Raw genomic sequence first — 17,546 nt, 5'->3', positions numbered from 1 at the left:
GGTCAGATATATACATGATCCCTAAACTAATGGGCTTGTAGATTACTCACAGTGTGAGCTGCTATTTTGTGGAAGAAACCAAGTCATAAGAAGGTAGCCTGTCAATTTATTAGGAAATAGTGCCTTGACCAACCTATTTGATATTACTAGGTCCTAGTGAACACCACAAAGTCTGTCCGTCTCCTACACAAATTGGGGGTTTTCAGTTCAAGTTTGTACAATGTCTATTAAACGAATTACCAAATGACATATGACTGACTAATCTCCATACCTACGCTATAGATTAAATCAATGACTACTTCCATTACTGCCAGTACCACTGAAACGCTCAGTGTATGTACCATAGTATAATTTACCCTAACCGTTTCTATATAAATTCAGTTATATAGTTCTTACTGGTTTCTTTCAGTAACCACAGTCTCTACATGTCAGCATGTGTATTTGAGTGACTTAAATCCGTACATAGAATTACAAAAAGTGAAAAAAGAATTTATTTTCAGTTTGGGGTGGGAGAGGAATAAGGTTACATGACCATATGGAAGACCTGCTCATAAGTCACATCTAGAAACTTGACTCATGTCACAAACACACAAATATATACACATACATTTTACCAAGTAGATTAAATAATTAAAGTGACTTTATAAAGTGCTTGATTTTTTTCCGCTTTGGCGGCTGGAAAAGTCCCTTTTTCTTTACCGACAGGTGCAAGATTCCGCCATCATATTTTCATATTCTTTATAAAGGATATTTCCTCCTGGTTCGATCATAAGAACACTGATTGGACCATAGGAGTAAGGGACACAAGAAGGACGTGGGACATTCCCATCCACTACCTGATTAATAAAGTTCTGAATAATGGCATGATTTGGAGAGTTATACCCTGAATGTAGGAGTCTGGGGCAGTCCCCCTTACAATATCCAGGATTGTACCTATGTGGAGCAATGATCCAGTGATCCCATCCTAGCTGGTGAAAACTGACCCAAAATGGACGTAGAGAGCAATGATTCTTGGACTGTCCACTTTGGTTTGGAATCTTTGGAAGCTTAATGCCAATAGTCCCTGCTTGACGTGGTCTTCTTATCAGCTTGTCTGGCGCATCCTTCTCTGGATCTATAGTTTCCTTCTCTTTGGCTGGATTATGAAAAGTGTGATTGAAGTAGAAAAGCAAGAATGGGATGTGAGAGGCTGAAACAGCCAATGGTCTTCTGATTTGTTTCCCAATACGCCTACATATCAGTTGAATGTGTAAAGCTTGGTTTGGATTTTCCACGAGTGGTTTGATGTGAGATGTGATTTCTGTCTCAGCCCACATCCAAATTCCTTGGTGAACTCTGGTCTTGAAGTAGGGACCAGCACTTGGCAGAAGATCCAACTTGCAGAAGTAGTAATTCTCCCCAAAACGCAGTGCTCGGGGGTGCATCACAATTGTCCTCATCAGCTCTTCTACTTTTACATTATGAAGATTGAACGTCAGGTTTTGTATTCGCCATTGTCCATCTGGAAGAGCAGAATAAAAAAAAAATGGTTTCACATCACCGGCACAATTGAAGTACTTGCAACTGTCCAATCTTAAGAGTTTAACATGTCAACCTCATATCTAATGAGGCACAGCCTGGCTCCCTTGATATTCACTTTTATTAGGGAAACTTTAACAAGAGGAACACATCATATATATATATAGACCAACCAGGACTCTGTATCCTGCAGACCGCTGTATCAGTGATCCCACCACGCTTATTTTTTACATTTGATCACTTTAGAACGTAAACTCTGACAAGCAGGGTCCTCTACCGTATGGCTGGGTACACACTACTGGGTTTTTAGCAAATTGTTGCGCCACTGACATGATAAACGACTCGGCCCGATATTGCATTAGTGTGCTTGCTCCAATGATGAATGATTATCGTTCCAAAGCACATTGTATCATTTCATTTGATTTTTAAAATTACCTAAAAATATCACAATGGAACTCCATTGTTCAAATTCTGCAGTATGTATGCACTTACAACCGGCAGTGTCGATAGATCTCTATGACAGGCATGCTGATTGGGACTTGTTTTTTCCCCCAGTCATTGGTAAAATCGTTAAGGACATTGCATAGGGAGAAATTGTGTAGTGTATACCTAGCTTATGTCTGTCTCCTTATTTGCACAATAAAATGTACACAAATTTAGGCGCCAAGTGAAATTTGCAACTATTGATGTCAATGTGAATTACTTAAACATTAGGTGCCAGCAGTTTAAATCAAATTAAATATCTTACCCCTGGTAGCCATATAAATGTCAGGGATAATGTCAGAAATGTGAATCTTGACACGTATATGAATCTTGTCAACACCCTACAAAATTGGGTGTCCAACCAATGCATTTGGGATAAATGCATAAAAATATTTCTAAATGTAGTATATGCCGTGTTGACAGAAAAGCAATCCAACATTCCAATATGTAAACGTACCTGGTGTAGGCTCTCACAGGATCATACTGCTATTTTGGTGTATTTCACATTCATCTCATTTATCATATCACAACAGCAATCCCACATTTTCTTTAATTAGCAAGCATGCGAGTCATTTTTCTTAACCATCTTCCTAGATATTATTATCTCTTTTCCAAAATATTTGTTTGGCAAACAAAAATGTTTGGCAACAGAGGGACATGCCCTGCTCACAACATCATGTGTCATGTGACAGTGGTTGCCAAGATAGTCCAGACTCACAATACATTAATAGCAGCCTGAAGAAAAACAATGGTGATTTATGTTAAAAGAACGCACATGATTTTTTTTTTTTGTGGGCTTTTTTTTTTAACAGACATATGCACATGCCTTAAGGAAGATGGTGGGAGAATTTTTTTTGTTATGGTGTACCTCTAATGTTACGGAGTACTGCTTGCATTGTACAAAACAGGCAAATTCTGTAAAGGAAAGAGTGCTTTCAGTTTGTGAGTACAGGCCCATAGACTTTCACAAATATAATGAGGCAACTACTCAGCAGTTCATAGCTTTCTACTATAAAGTTTTTTTTACTGCAATATAGTTTTTATTGAAAGTACAAAAAGAAAATGAAAAGCATGTCATATAGTGAGACATAAGTAATAATAATCATAAAACTCTGGTTACAAAACTACCATATAACAAGAGAAGTACTGAGCATATTCCCAAAGGCAAAAGAAAAATATAGTCATATAGTTTTAGATCAACTTTTCTCAGGCTCTTACCCATAATAAAAGATGCCTGACTGACAGGTCTCATAAGCCTCACTGCAGCTCCAGCTGGTTTGCTCATCTTCGGCCTTCCATTTCCATCCGCCGACCTTTTGTACAATTCCAGCATAAAGCGAAGGTGCTGTAGACTGAGATCATGTTTTGCTGCCATCCGCGGCTTCAAAGGCCCATGGTCCAGCAGTGTCCGAATCAGTGGCAGAGGATGAGACCTAATCAATGCACTTAACCCTTTCCTTCCTATAGCAGGGGGCAAGACAACAATAAGTAGCCAGAGGAGCAATACATTTCGGTAGGGTCCTGGCATCATGGCAACAAGCTATCATGTGGTGTCATAAGACAAATGCCCCTAGCAGATAATTTCATGGAGGGGCATATAGTAAGTAGGTCTTAGCAGAATCATGAAAGGTAGTGATGAATCTTGATGGCATCAACATTTTCTCACCCAGGTGCACCCATTACTTAAAAATGGGAGGAGTATTTAAAGTAATCAACGTTCACGTATATTAAGAGCAGTAGATACTTCTGAAACTCTGTTTTTGTTTACAGGTATGACATCAAACATTTATCTAAAATTAAAAAACAAAAGCTATGTTACCCTTTACCAACCCAATAGACTAGTTAATTGTCAGGATATAGAAGCTAAAGGCACAGGGTGGGTGGGTGCAGCCTTGTCCTGTCTTATATAGAATCAGTCAGATTCCTGAGGAGCACTTGAAAGGAACCACCTGCTTAACCCCTTCAGCATCAGAACAATTACACATATATATATATGATATATGTCTGTTAGATATTTGGAAATTAAAATGCAGACAAAATGTTCTTGAAGAGATAATGCGAACAGGCCATTTATATGAAACTATTAGACATGTAATAAAATTGAGTTTTTTTTAAGCAAAGCAGTAGAGTCCCTCATTGGATTATCCCCTCTTGCATGAATTTATTTAGCCCATATTCCGAAATATGATTATATAACATAAAGCGAAGTTGTGTAACAAGTTGCACCATAACTCCAAGCATGCTACAGACCATGATGAGAGTTGTAGTTTCATCTATACAGTCAAGTTGCCCAATTCTGACACAGCACCATGCAGTTAAATGTAACCAACATACAAAACTATTTAGACAGAAGGGTCTGGGTGGTAAAATAAAGTCTCAGTCCCAAATCATAACAATATTGTTGAAAATAAACGTAAATTTACAGTACAGCACGAGTATAGGTCAGGAAGTGCTAAAGAAATGATGGTCTGCATTCACAGAGGTATTGGTTAAGCACAAACACAGGTAATCCCTAAGGAACATTACACAAAAGAATAGTTTTATCAACAGTACTTGATACATTGTTATTTTTGTTTGGTAAAACAATATTACTCCCATTTCATAGACACTGATTTGGTGTTATATGGTCAAGAAACCATTTCTTCATCATCATCATTTATTTATATAGCGCCACCGATTCCGCAGCGCTGTACAGAGAAGTCACTCACAACAGTCCCTGCCCCATTGGAGCTTACAGTCTAAATTCCCTAACTTACACACACAGACAGAGAGAGAAAGAGGGAGAGAGAGACTAGGGTCAATTTAGATAGCAGCCAATTAACCTACTAGTATTTTTTTTAACAGTTTTTCATGATAATTTGGCAATTTGTGGCCTCTGTTCTATTTGGCTCTAATTATAATATCTTATTTTACCTCAATATCACTCTTGACAATTATACATTGATATTAAGGTCTCTGTGAAGAAAAACATGCCCATTTGTTTCACTGGACAGTTATGGAAGAATTCAGTGAAAACACACTCTGCTTATAAGTAGGGTTTATTTGTCATTAACATACATAGAGAATCATCCCAATATTTACCTATTACATGACTATATAACATACAGGAGGGGTGATAATCTATAACAGTACAGTATGCTTGCTAGCAGGGCATACTGGGAGTTAGAGTTCAACACCATATGGAGAGACACAGGCTGCCTACTTTTGAAGATGATGTGCTCCATCACCAGGGCCTGATTAGCCAACAGACTGACCAGGCTGCAGCGCTGGGTCGGGGGGGGGGGGGGGGGGGCGCAGAGCTGGTTAAGTAAAAAAACCGATTCAACCCGTCTGCCCCCCCCCCGTAAATCCTACCTTAATCCTCCAATAAGCAGGCGGCAGCTAACAGCTAATCAGAAGCTGTCAGCTGCCGTAAGTGCGGGCGCGGTGCGCTGTTTAGTGTGGTCACGTGAGATGTTAAGAAGGAGAGAGCACCGGAGCGTCGCACAGGACAGAAAAGGAACAGTCTGGTAGTCCACAAGGTAAGTTAAAGTCAAAAGCAGGCTGCCGGGGCATCATTATTATTAATTCTCCAAGGGGGGGGATAGGCTGCAGGGGCATCATTATTATTAATTGTCTATGTGGGGGGGATAAGGGGGGGTTAATTATCTGACTGACAGGGGTTGGTAGATGTCAGTATATGACTATAAATCATTTTCATACATTTTATTGCCTATATGTGCCTGTACTAGGGGGTAGTTTTATTTTGTCATAATGGAGTGTTGTGTTTGAATCCTTCAGGGTTAGTTAACACTTTGCATTATAATAAATTTTTTGCACAATTTCAATACAGGACCCCAAAGTTCCAGAAGCCAACTGACAACATTGCTTCAAGAACAAGCAAGAGCGAACATCAGGTAGTCTAAACTGCAAGATCGGGTAAGAGAGAGCGACACCATTTGTCTATCTTTGAATGTGTAATTTTACTGTAGGGACATTTTAATGTGTTTGCAGGGATTCATTAAGGAAAGTAAGTCAAAAAAATTAGTAAGTTTTCTCCTGGACAAAACCATGTTACAATGCAAGGGATGCATATTAGTTTATTACTTTGCACATAAGTTAAATACTGGCTGTTCTTTTATGTAGCACACGAATACTTGTTAGCTTTATGTTTACACAACAATTTAAAGTTGATCTAGGACATGCCCTACCCTAACTATAAACCTGTCCCCACATTTTAATTTACATCCCCCTCCAATGCAACATGGTTCTGCCCACGTGCAAAGTTACAATTTATCAATTTTTGGGGATATTTCCTTTCCTGAATCAGGTCCTTGTGTGTTTTTATGTATTAATTAATATTTTACAATTTTGTGTATATACATATATATATAAATATATATATATTTATATACACACACAAACACACACACAGTGGTGAAGTGGGCTGATAGGCTGTGGTATTCCATATCTCCACTTCTACTGCCTTAATTGTAAAACTGTTCTAAGTTTCCACTTTGAACACTGTGTATAAATACAGAAATATAGGTATTGATTGGGGCGGGAGGCGCGCGTTCACGGGGGGAGCGGCAACCGGTGTGTTAGCCTGGGGCCTTTAATCAGGCTATGTCCATCACTACAAGTAACATCTCTATAAATTAAACATGAACTGTACGATTATATAGCATAATCTTTCTTTTATGTGCCTGTTGCAATTACCAAGCCTGCTGGTAATTGTAGTTCCATGACATTTGCATTGCTTACTTCTGACCATATTGAAAACAGACAGGTAATTATGCAATACACACTCTATGCTGTTGACAAGTAAGGAAGTGCTTATTATTATAAATGGCAAACTAGCACGATTCTTTTATACTTATCTTTTCAGATTTTCTTGATAAACCAAAATTAACAGGACAAACTGAAACAGACTCTTATAATCTTTTACCTTATTTGGGTCATTAAGTTAATTTTCGGATGGTGTGCATTCATTCCATTATTTTGCAGATCATATAAGAATGTAAAATAGATACTATAGACCGTGACTAACTATAAGGCATTGTGCAGTACCACTCCATTCCTGTAGATGGCTTTACGCTGTATAGACAACGCGGAAGTTCTGTCTCCTCTTTATTGTCGTCTGTGGCGCACAGTTATCCCTTCGGTCCCGGAAGCAGGAGGTCTTTTCCTTTGCAGACGCAGCCATGGTGAGACTTGTTCTGAGTTACGGTACAATTGTATCCGACACCATCCTCTGTTTTCCCCGTGTTCCCCGGTTTGTAAATCGCTCAGTAATAGTGTAGGGACCTCACACATCTCCGTCCGATTTTCATTACACGTGTATTACTCAGCCAAGGCTGACAACCGGGAGTATTAGAGATGGGGCGATCTAATCCGCCATTCCTCTCGGGTCCGGGTTAGGTGGTTTGACCTTTTAATATATTGGAATGTCCCGGAGCAGTTTTTAGTCGAAATGTATTAATATGCTGTGCTGTAAACTGATACTTAATAAACGTGTTGTGTCTTGTTACTGGTGAGAACCCTTTATCTAAATAACTACTATAGAATGCTTAGTGGTGCTATATAAGCCTCCTATGATGTGGCTTTTTGTTACCTAAATACTACATGGTAGTGACTTTGCCGTTTTATCAATTTGATGCAGTTGCCATTCTGTTAAATACAGGTATTCTGTATGTGTTAACATATGAATTGTATAGAACAGTGGGTGATGTGTGTTCGCTATTAGTATAAGTTGTAACAATCACTGAATTTTTGCCCTTGTATATTTTTAGTGTATAATATAAATATTTATGTATGTCATGTACAGTACCTGTTAATGTACACCAGCGGATAACTTAGACACCCAATTTTATCTTTTTTTATTATTTAATTCATTAGTGCCTGAATTTGTTTTATACAGTGAACTGATCTTTATAATACACATTTGCTTTTAACTTTATTTTCTGGCCTCCACAGGCTCGCGGACCCAAGAAGCATTTGAAGCGTGTTGCAGCTCCCAAACACTGGATGCTGGATAAGTTGACTGGTGTCTTTGTGAGTATCCGATATATACACTCATAGGAGACCATTTTGGAGAATATTTGAATTTGGGGTTCCATTATATGTATATAGTAGCAAGGTATGTACTACCCTGCTACTTGTTGGGTCTGTAACTGTATTGACAGTTTAAAAAAAAACAAAACAATCCAAAATAATTATTTACATATTATGGGTGACAAAGTATAAGTCTAAAGGAATCTTAAATCTGACACTTTGCTATGTAGTTGAATATTACTATAGTTTAGTTAGTAAATTATTCCAATATCTTAGACAGCTTGGAATACTAATTTATAATATTCTTGGTTTTTCACACTGTCCATACTGTTAGAATACTATGTAACTTTAAAGTTAATGTTCCCAGAAGTTGTCTAAACAAATTGTTTTCTGTAGGCTCCACGTCCATCCACTGGTCCCCACAAGCTAAGAGAGTGTTTGCCCCTGATTATCTTCTTGAGGAACAGGCTGAAGTATGCTTTGACTGGGGATGAGGTTAAGAAGATTTGCATGCAGCGCTTCATTAAGATCGATGGCAAGGTCCGCACAGACATCACATACCCTGCTGGATTCATGGGTGAGTATTTTGTGTAAATTTACAGCATTTTTGTTATTATATAAGCCACACATTTGAAATATGCAGATACTGCTTCATTAATTTATTTGTTTAGTCAAGGAAACCATTATTGCACTTTCAAACAATGGGGGGGATTCAATTCCCCCCCCCCCCCCCCGAAGTACCGCCAAGCTAAAGATATTACTGTTATTACGTTAATGTTAACTCGACTTTCTGCTCGCAGCCCAGGGAGCTGCAAGCAAAAAGTCGGCGTTAGAACTACCGTAATAACGGTAAATACGCACACTATTACCGTAATAATGCACAGGTCGCGTTACTTTTAACAGTAAAACGGCCAATTAAGTCCCCCGCCCCCCCACCCCCTATGTTTTTATGTGGTTCTGATACAAGTTGATCTTAATTGGTACACGGTTTGCTCCCTTTTATACAATATTTTTTGTTAGTTTTAGTACCGTACAGGTTTACAGTGTTCAGTTACATTAAGTGTGTGCTTAACTGTTTTTCCAAGTACAAACTATTTGCTTTCTAAGAAAGTACCCCAGATCATATCAAAATGTCGTCTTTTTTTTTTTTTTGCACTATCCCAATCATCTTGGTACCTAGAAAGATTGACCACTAGCTGGTGACTTGCTCCTAAACTAAGATAAATTAATTTGCATTTTACCTAATCTTATCTGCTAGGGCAGTGGTTTCCAAACTGCAATATTACAGGGGTGCTGCGGCCAGGACCGGTGGTAAGCAAGGCAGGGGACTACTTAGTAATTATTTTGGCTTATGAGTGCTTACAAAAAATTATGGAGACCCCCAAGGATGCCTCAAATGAGAAAGTTTTGGATCCACTGTGTTAGGGAAAATGTTCTGCAGAGGTTCCTGGAAACAAATGTTCTTTGATTTATATCAATGACATTGCACTGATATCTACTGTTATGCTCTTTAGAAGAGCATATGTAAATCAAACTGACAAACTAAACAATACACCTGTTTATTCATCAAAGCAAATGCTATCCAAAGTTTCACAAGCACCTCTTCTACCATACATCTTGGCTACTTTTCAAGTCCATGTTACCTCTCCATCTTCACATTTTTAATATAAGTATCACTTCCGTGCATGCTTTAATGGTGTATGCTTAATTTGATACTTTTTAAATAATGCACAAAAGTGGCCAAAAGAATTAAAGAATTGTGATTAACCTTTTATATAGGGCAAAGAATCAAGTGCAACTTGTATGCATCAACCTCTTGTCGATTTTTTTTTTTTTTTTTTTTTTTTTTTTTTTTTTTTCTTTACAGATGTCATTAGCATTGAAAAAACTGGTGAGCACTTCCGTTTGGTGTATGATACAAAGGGTCGGTTTGCAGTGCACAGGATCACAGCTGAAGAGGCAAAGGTAAACAGCTGCCATCTATCAGGTTTAACATGATGCACAGTGATTGTCAAGCACATCATCAGTACTTGCCAGTGAGCACTGCAAACTGTTCCAGTCGTACTTGTAAAGATGTTCTGTGGCGGTCATAGATTATTAGGTGGCATCTTGAGGCTTTTTTGTAAGGCAAACAAAACAAGTTTTTTGGTTAGGAAAATTTTAATATCCTTAACACAAAGGCTACAAGGCTAAATCTAGTAGCGATTTATTATCCACATTAAGAGAATACTGCAATATTACCCGAAGAGGATGTTTGTAGAGATGTTGGATAACCTTGCGCTGGCTATTCTGTCAAAGTAACTAGCAATCCTCATCCTGCTTGTTTTTAAATAGTTTAGAAAGACAGACATGAAGGCTACGATAAATGTAGTCCATAGACTTGTTAAGTTGGCATTACAGAAAGGAATATAATCTAGAATTGGCAACAATGTTTCTAGATGGCTTAAAGATGGTTACAACACATGCACATTTGGTGAACATAGCCAGGGTAGGATTGGTTCACTGGAAATGTTTTTTAGTATCATCTCAGTGGGAATAGGTATACTTGTGGTACAGTGATGAAATGGTTAGCCAAATTGTACATCCTGTATATTACCTTTGGCAGCATTTTTTTTTATACATATGGCTAAGATTGTCATGTTTCTACCTTCCCCAGTACAAACTGTGCAAGGTGAGGAAAACATGGGTGGGCACAAAAGGAATCCCTCACCTGGTGACCCATGATGCACGCACCATCCGCTATCCAGACCCACTGATCAAGGTCAATGATACTATTCAGATTGACCTGGATACTGGAAAGATTACAGAATTTATCAAGTTTGATACTGGTAAGTGTGGGGGCTCTGTTGATGAGAATAGATATAATGCACTTTTTCCTGAGTGTAGACATTCACTTTAATTCTTTATGGACACAAGATTATTTATATTTGGCTATATGTTGGGAGTGGGCATGTTTAAAGAATAAGGCTCAACATTCAACTGCATTGATCTGTTTAGTAGTGCTTTATAGTTTGCGTGCAGAAGAACTTTTCATCATATACAATTTTTTTTGCAGCCTATTTTCTGTCAATCCTGTAGACTGACAATGCAGCCAGACATTTTTCTGTCACCTGCTGCAGAAAATGACTGCCTATAGAATAACCTTTACTTGGTATAGCGGTTATGGTCTATACCAGGCTTGGCTAACATGTGGCACTCCAGGTGTTTGTGAAACTACAAATCCCAGCATACCCTCCCAGCAATAAGCTGCTATATATTGGCAAAGCATGCTGGGACTTGTAGTTTCACAACACCTGGAATGCCATATGTTAGCCAAGCCTGGTCTATACCATAGAGGTGGAGGCCCTTCAGTGTTCAAAGTGGCAGCACAGAGGAAGGAGGGATAGAACAGTGCACTCTCTCCTCTGGATATGCCACATGACCTCCCTGCTCTGTGCAGAGGAGGTCACATGACACAAACATTGACTGTCCCTCTTCTGAATAGATTGGAGGCTGCAGGTGAAGTATCGGCGGGCCAACTGTTGCCCACTGCTGGTATAGCAACTGCAAATAGAATGAAATGCCTTGTTCTGTATCTCAATGTGAACTTCTATGTTTTATTAGCAGTTTTGAGACTGCTTGTATTTTAGGTTTAATGCATCAATTCCTAGCTGTTTGCAAAGTAAAACATAATCATTATATTTCCAAATGCTCCAACAATTTTACTTTTCCAGTGGTCTTTTCAGCATTTAACTTTATTACAATAAGGATTTATATCTTTAGGTGTCACTTATTTTCATTTTGTAAGGTGTTATAAAGCAAATCACTAACTACTTGGTCTGCCCAATTGCAATAAACTGCACTTTACTGTGATTCTATATCATATGAAGCATTTTAAACTTCATCTATAGGTAACCTCTGCATGGTAACTGGAGGAGCCAACTTGGGTCGTATTGGTGTCATCACCAACAGGGAGAGACATCCAGGCTCATTTGATGTGGTTCATGTAAAGGATGCGAACAGCAACAGCTTTGCCACCAGGCTCTCCAACATTTTTGTCATCGGCAAAGTAAGTTCTATTTGTTTTATACTTCATTTTAACTTGCACATTCAATTCAATGGACTTCTAGTTCCTATGAAGTGTTACATAGCTCCCTTCGTTTACATAAAACTTTTCATTGGCAGGAATTAAATAATTCCAATAAATGACCGTTACTAATGCTGGAATGCAATTGTGCACCTAACTTTAAGAAGTAAAATTTTTTGTATATAAGCAAATCCAACCAATGCTGCTATTAACACCCTGAATCAGTGGTGATCTACAGGCCTGCTGAGCCTTCACTTGCTGCTCCTGATATCACTTATTCTCAGCAAGCAGAGAATAAGAGTGAATGGGTGCCGCTGGCTTCCTTATCATGTGACCATCTCTGCACATTGCAGGGAGGTCATTCAGCACAGCCAATTGGAGGAGGCGTTGGTGTGGTTCAATTTGGACTACATCCTTTCCTAACTTTCTCTGCGCTCGACTGCAGGTTAATGCTGGGCAGTCTGAGTTCTGTGAGGGAGTTTTGGAATACATGTGGGGTAATTTTGTGACAAGTGTGGGGGTCTGAGCATGAGATATTTTGGATGAAGTTGCAGATCTGAGTTGCATGTAGGGGATATTTGTATATTCTCCCCATGTTTGCGTGGGTCTCCTCCGGCTGCTCTGGTTTCTTCCCACACTCCAAAAACATACTAGTAGGTTAAATGACCCTAGTCTGTCTGTATTTGTGTGTGTTTTGGTGAATTTAGACTAATCTCTCTTGGGGCAGGGACTGATGCAAGTTCTCTTTACAACACTGCGGAAATTAATGGGACTATATAAATAAATTATTATTATTTTGGACCGTCTGGGCAATGAGAGAAGTGATGTGAGGTGCTGAAGTTGTCTTGAAATTAAGGGTAATGTGTGGCCCTGGAAGTATATCGGGTTGCCCTAAATAAATTTAGCAAAATTATTAAAACATTCCTGTACCATGTAGCCAATTCTATAGAACTCATTATTGGACTGATGACATGCAAGCAACTACCTGTTACACAATAATTGTATGGTAAGCGGGGAAAAGTCGGTCCACTTAAAACTGTTCAGTATTATTTGGTCACTCTGTGACAGGTTCCTCCAGCCCTCATTGCAGTAAAACTGACATGTAGATAAAGCTATCCCATGATTGAGCGTAGTGCAACCTGACGGCATCTCTTGGAAGCGGAGTCAGGTTGCCAGAATAAAGTGCTAATTGTTAGGGCAGTTTACACTTCTCAATGCGTTGGAGCTAGTGGACCGGTGACTGGTGTGTTTTAAGTAACAGTGGTTAGTTCATTTATTTGGGGGGGCATTGATTCAATTCATTGCGAGACTACGTGGCTACGATTTGACCTTTAAGAATGTTATATTAGAATTTGAAGAGGGCTCTGTCTTAAGATTTGTGTCGGCATATCTAGTTGTGCAGACTACAAAGTTGTGTTAAATATTGTGAGAAGATGATATCTTGTTGTTTTTGTTTTCTCTAAGATGCAGAATACTTTTTTATTTTAAATTACTTTCAATGGTGAAGTATATAAATTGTCGGATAAAAAGTGCATACTTCAGCAGATTCAAGACTTTCTTCAAAGTATAGAATGACTGGTAATGTATGCTTAGTTTGTGTTCATGTGTCTGGAGATTAAAATGGGTGATCACAGGAAACACTGAACTTTAACAAACTAGTTTAAAAGTGGAAATGTTCTATGCGTAAAACCTGGTAAGGTAACTTTGGCCTATTCCTCCTCACAGCACTACTTCAGTTACTGATGTTTGAGGGAATTTGTTTATGCACAGCTCTCTTAATGCGCTTGAGGTCTGGACTATGTCTTGTCCATTCATTCTCTTTTTCTGCAATTCACTTGTAGATTTGCTAGTATGATTAGGAATATTGTACCGCTCCATTTTCAGCAAAGCTTTGGTTATAGTCTTACATTATCCGGTAGGATACGCTGGTGTAAACAGCTCAGAGTGGACTTCATAATTGCGAGTTGTCCTGTGAGTGCAGAGCAATCACAATCCACCTCTCCACCATGCTTAATCGTGTGAGGCTCTTGTGGTGAGATGGCTGTTTGTGTTTTCACCATACATGCTGTTGTGCATTATGACTAAACTACTCCTGTTTGGTCTCATTGATCCAAATGAAGCTTTGCAATCCTAAGCCATTGTGCTAGTTATGTAATGTTTATTGTGTGAAGGGTCTTCCTTAGGTTTATCCTTCCAGGGAAGCTGTACTTGTTCAAACTTTTCCTGACTGTAGTCATAAACTTTTTAACATCTGACCGTTGCCAGAGGTCTTTGTAGTTTTCACAGAACATCTTACTTTCTGATCTTTAGGTGAAGTTGCTGGGACATCCACTCCTACGAGGACTGACAACAGCCTTTTAATGTTTTGTAAATCTTGCATTGTAGACTGGTGGGATTTTAATTGTTTGGAACTTGCAGTATCACCTTTTCCAGACTTATTGGTAGCAACAATTGCCTTTGAGATCATTGTAAATGTCTTTGACATGTTGTGCATACACATCTCAATGAGACTGACCATCCAAAGAGTCTGCTTTTATATAGTTTCCGTACCGGATTAGCATTTGCACATGAATTTGGTCAAATGTACTTCATTGGCATCGTCTGGCTCAAATAACCATCTTTGATACAGAAGCAGTAAAGGTGTACTAATGGTTTGACAAATAAACACATATTGCCAATAGGGTGTAAGTTTCCAAATGACTGACTGTCAGCAGTTGAAAACAGTCTACAATATCGTACAGTTGGCTAGATATTAGTGATAAATGCAGTTAAACTATTGTCGTGTGCGCTCACATCTTCCTGACTGCTCGAACAAGCCCCAGTGACCCTTGGATAGATCCACCTATTTGTCTAGTCTGCTGTTCTTCCCTTTATTATTTGGTGTCACAGATTCCGTAGCACTGGACAATCGTACAAATCAAAATACGACATAACTAATACAGTGAGCAAACTCACAAATACTTGAACACATAAGTAGCATAAATGATTAAGTTAAAAAAAAACACAAAAAAAAAACCTGTATTGACAACAGAATAGAGGGCACTGTCCATGAGAGCTTACATTACCTGTGTACTTGCTAAACACTCCCATTTAATTTATTGTAGAGTGCCTTCTATGCATTAATCTGTATTCATAACACTGGCCCCACACATAATTTCTTTGAATTTAATCAAATATTGCTGCAGGTGTATGCCTATGAAATCTCCCCAATAAATCGGGCAGGCCCAAAAATGCAGCCAGCCACTTGTCATGCATTCAAAGTGTGTGGACAGTGGTATTTGGTGTGTGTGTATATCGATATATATCTCTATATCTATCTCTCTCTCTCTCTCTCTCTCTCTCTCTCTCTCTCTCTCTCTCTCTCTCTCTCTCTCTCTCTCTCTCTCTCTCTCTCTCTCTCTCTCTCTCTCTCTCTCTATATATATATATATATATATATATATATATATATATATATATATATATATATATATATATATCTATATCTATATCTATATCTATATCTATATCTATATCTATATCTATCTATATATATATATCTATCTATATATATCTATATATATATATCTATATATATATATCTATATATATATATCTCTATCTCTCTCTATATATATATATATATATATATATATTTCTATTTAATTTTTGTTTCATAGAGAGGGAGGGTTGTTTTTCCTTTGTGATCTGTTTATTTAAATGTGATGCTGCTTAATGCACATTTGAAAGTGTCCTCTTGTCTGCTGTATAACAACGTATGTGAGCTCATTGCTGGCAGTGTTTGCAGGGTGTATAATACACATGTGTGTGCATTCCTGATAGCGGGAGTGACACAAGGCGTTGTCTTGATGTAATTCACTTTATTTGGAAAACATTCAGAATTTTGCTTGCTGTCAGGTCCGTTAACTTTGCAGCATACATTTTACATAACTGAAAACAGACTTTAAAGTATAATCCTGTGATGCAGTAATTTTTCCTGGACATCATCATCATCTATTTATATAGCGCCACTAATTCCGCAGCGTTGTACAGAGAACTCGCCCACATCAGTCCCTGCCCCATTGGAGCTTACAGTCTAAATTCCCTAACACACACACACACACAGACTAGGGTCCCTTGAATAGCAGCCAATTAACTAGTGTTTTTGGAGTGTGGTAGGAAACAGGAGGAAACCCATGCAAACACGGGGAGAACATACAAACTCCACACAGTTAAGGCCATGGTTGGGAATCGATCTGATGACCCCAGTGCTGTGAGGCAGAAGTGCTAACCACTGAGCCACCCTGCATTAGGAGTTATTTCATATTTAAGTAAATTTAAGGAACAATTTGTTTTTTGTTTTTCTTTTGTTGTAAAGTAACAATGACCAGGCATATATCTGCACAATCTATAGCACATATTTTACTGTGTTTTTGTAAAATAAATGTATTTATATGTAACGTTGCAACCCTTTATCAAATGATGCGTTTTTATCTCCAGCATGCCTCTAAAGACTCTGGGTATTTTTCTCATCTGGTTGTTTTCTATTTATAGGGTAACAAGCCCTGGATTTCCTTGCCACGTGGAAAGGGTATCCGTCTAACCATCGCTGAGGAGAGAGACAAGAGACTGGCAGCCAAGCAGACCAGTGGTTAAACTCCAACCAAACTTTTCCTTTATCAAATAAAACATTGTTCTGAAAAGCTGCTGTACAGTGTTTTTTTTGGGTTTTTTTCATGCTGCACATTGACCATATACATAAAAATGAGTTACTGGGGAAAATATAACAGTTGGAAATTGAGTTGAACATTGGACAAGTAGACCTTTTACAATTTCCTTGTTAAAATGTTAATTTTACATGAAAGTTGAATTTCTTGAATATCAAATCTTTAAAATATAAAACTTAAATTTCCGAGTTAAACTACATAGCTTGGATCACATACTACTACAATACTTGGATTTGTTCTAGGATATAAATTAAAACATTTGTTTGTGTTTTTTTTGTAGTGGTCTTAACTGACGAGACAGTCCAAAAGGCTTGTCTAATACGAATGTTGCCATGAAACATTTTGACCATTATTTTTTTTTATAGACCACTTTCTCAAATCCTGTCCTCAAGGACTGCTATAACAGTGTTTTCCAGATCTTCACAAGTGAAAGAATGACTACCATCTGTGGATATTTTACAATGTCAGTTTGTAATTATTACTTGTGCGCTTGTTATGAGTGATTAAAACTACACATTAGCGGTCAGTGATCAGGTCTGAGAGATGCTGTTCTATAGCTCTCACACTTGTTTTCAGATGTTTCTTTAAAAAAAAAAAAAAATTTAAGCCAGTTATACGATTATATTGTACTTTTGACCACTGGGATACTTACTTTGCCCAGGGCATAAATATGTCCTCTTTCACTCTTTACATAAATAAAACTATGCAGATAAATCGGGTTCCATTTAAGCAGGATGACT

The 17,546-nt window shown here is 38.2% G+C and overlaps 2 protein-coding genes across 2 annotated transcripts; one reads left to right on the top strand and one right to left on the bottom strand.

Moving 5' to 3' along the window:
• Positions 1 to 103: 103 nt before the first annotated feature.
• Positions 104 to 3,891, bottom strand: BMP15 (bone morphogenetic protein 15). The gene is made up of 2 exons (XM_075186048.1): positions 3,220 to 3,891; positions 104 to 1,501 (listed from the first exon to the last, which is right to left on the bottom strand). The coding sequence occupies exons 1-2, from the start codon at positions 3,530 to 3,532 to the stop codon at positions 696 to 698; spliced, it is 1,119 nt and encodes a 372-aa protein (XP_075042149.1). The 5' UTR covers positions 3,533 to 3,891; the 3' UTR covers positions 104 to 695.
• A 3,196-nt stretch (positions 3,892 to 7,087) lies between these two features.
• Positions 7,088 to 16,782, top strand: RPS4X (ribosomal protein S4 X-linked). Its single transcript, XM_075184586.1, has 7 exons — positions 7,088 to 7,187; positions 7,957 to 8,034; positions 8,431 to 8,611; positions 9,902 to 9,999; positions 10,691 to 10,862; positions 11,925 to 12,082; positions 16,634 to 16,782. Exons 1-7 carry the CDS (start codon positions 7,185 to 7,187, stop codon positions 16,733 to 16,735), a joined length of 792 nt encoding a protein of 263 aa, XP_075040687.1. The 5' UTR covers positions 7,088 to 7,184; the 3' UTR covers positions 16,736 to 16,782.
• Positions 16,783 to 17,546: the final 764 nt, after the last annotated feature.

The sequence above is a fragment of the Mixophyes fleayi genome, chromosome 9 (genome assembly GCF_038048845.1).
Source record: "Mixophyes fleayi isolate aMixFle1 chromosome 9, aMixFle1.hap1, whole genome shotgun sequence".
Lineage (NCBI taxonomy): Eukaryota > Metazoa > Chordata > Amphibia > Anura > Limnodynastidae > Mixophyes > Mixophyes fleayi.
This window is presented reverse-complemented; position numbering and strand designations above follow the sequence as displayed.

Bases quoted from the DNA above. Each gene is read 5' to 3' on its own strand.
- BMP15 (XM_075186048.1), bottom strand. From the start codon at position 3,532: ATGATGCCAGGACCCTACCGAAATGTATTGCTCCTCTGGCTACTTATT. The intron at 1,502-3,219 runs GTAAGAGCCTGA...CTGCTCTTCCAG, and splicing joins TCAGGCATCTTTTATTATGG to ATGGACAATGGCGAATACAA.
- RPS4X (XM_075184586.1), top strand. The intron at 8,612-9,901 runs GTGAGTATTTTG...TTTTCTTTACAG, and splicing joins ATACCCTGCTGGATTCATGG to ATGTCATTAGCATTGAAAAA. The intron at 10,000-10,690 runs GTAAACAGCTGC...TACCTTCCCCAG, and splicing joins TCACAGCTGAAGAGGCAAAG to TACAAACTGTGCAAGGTGAG.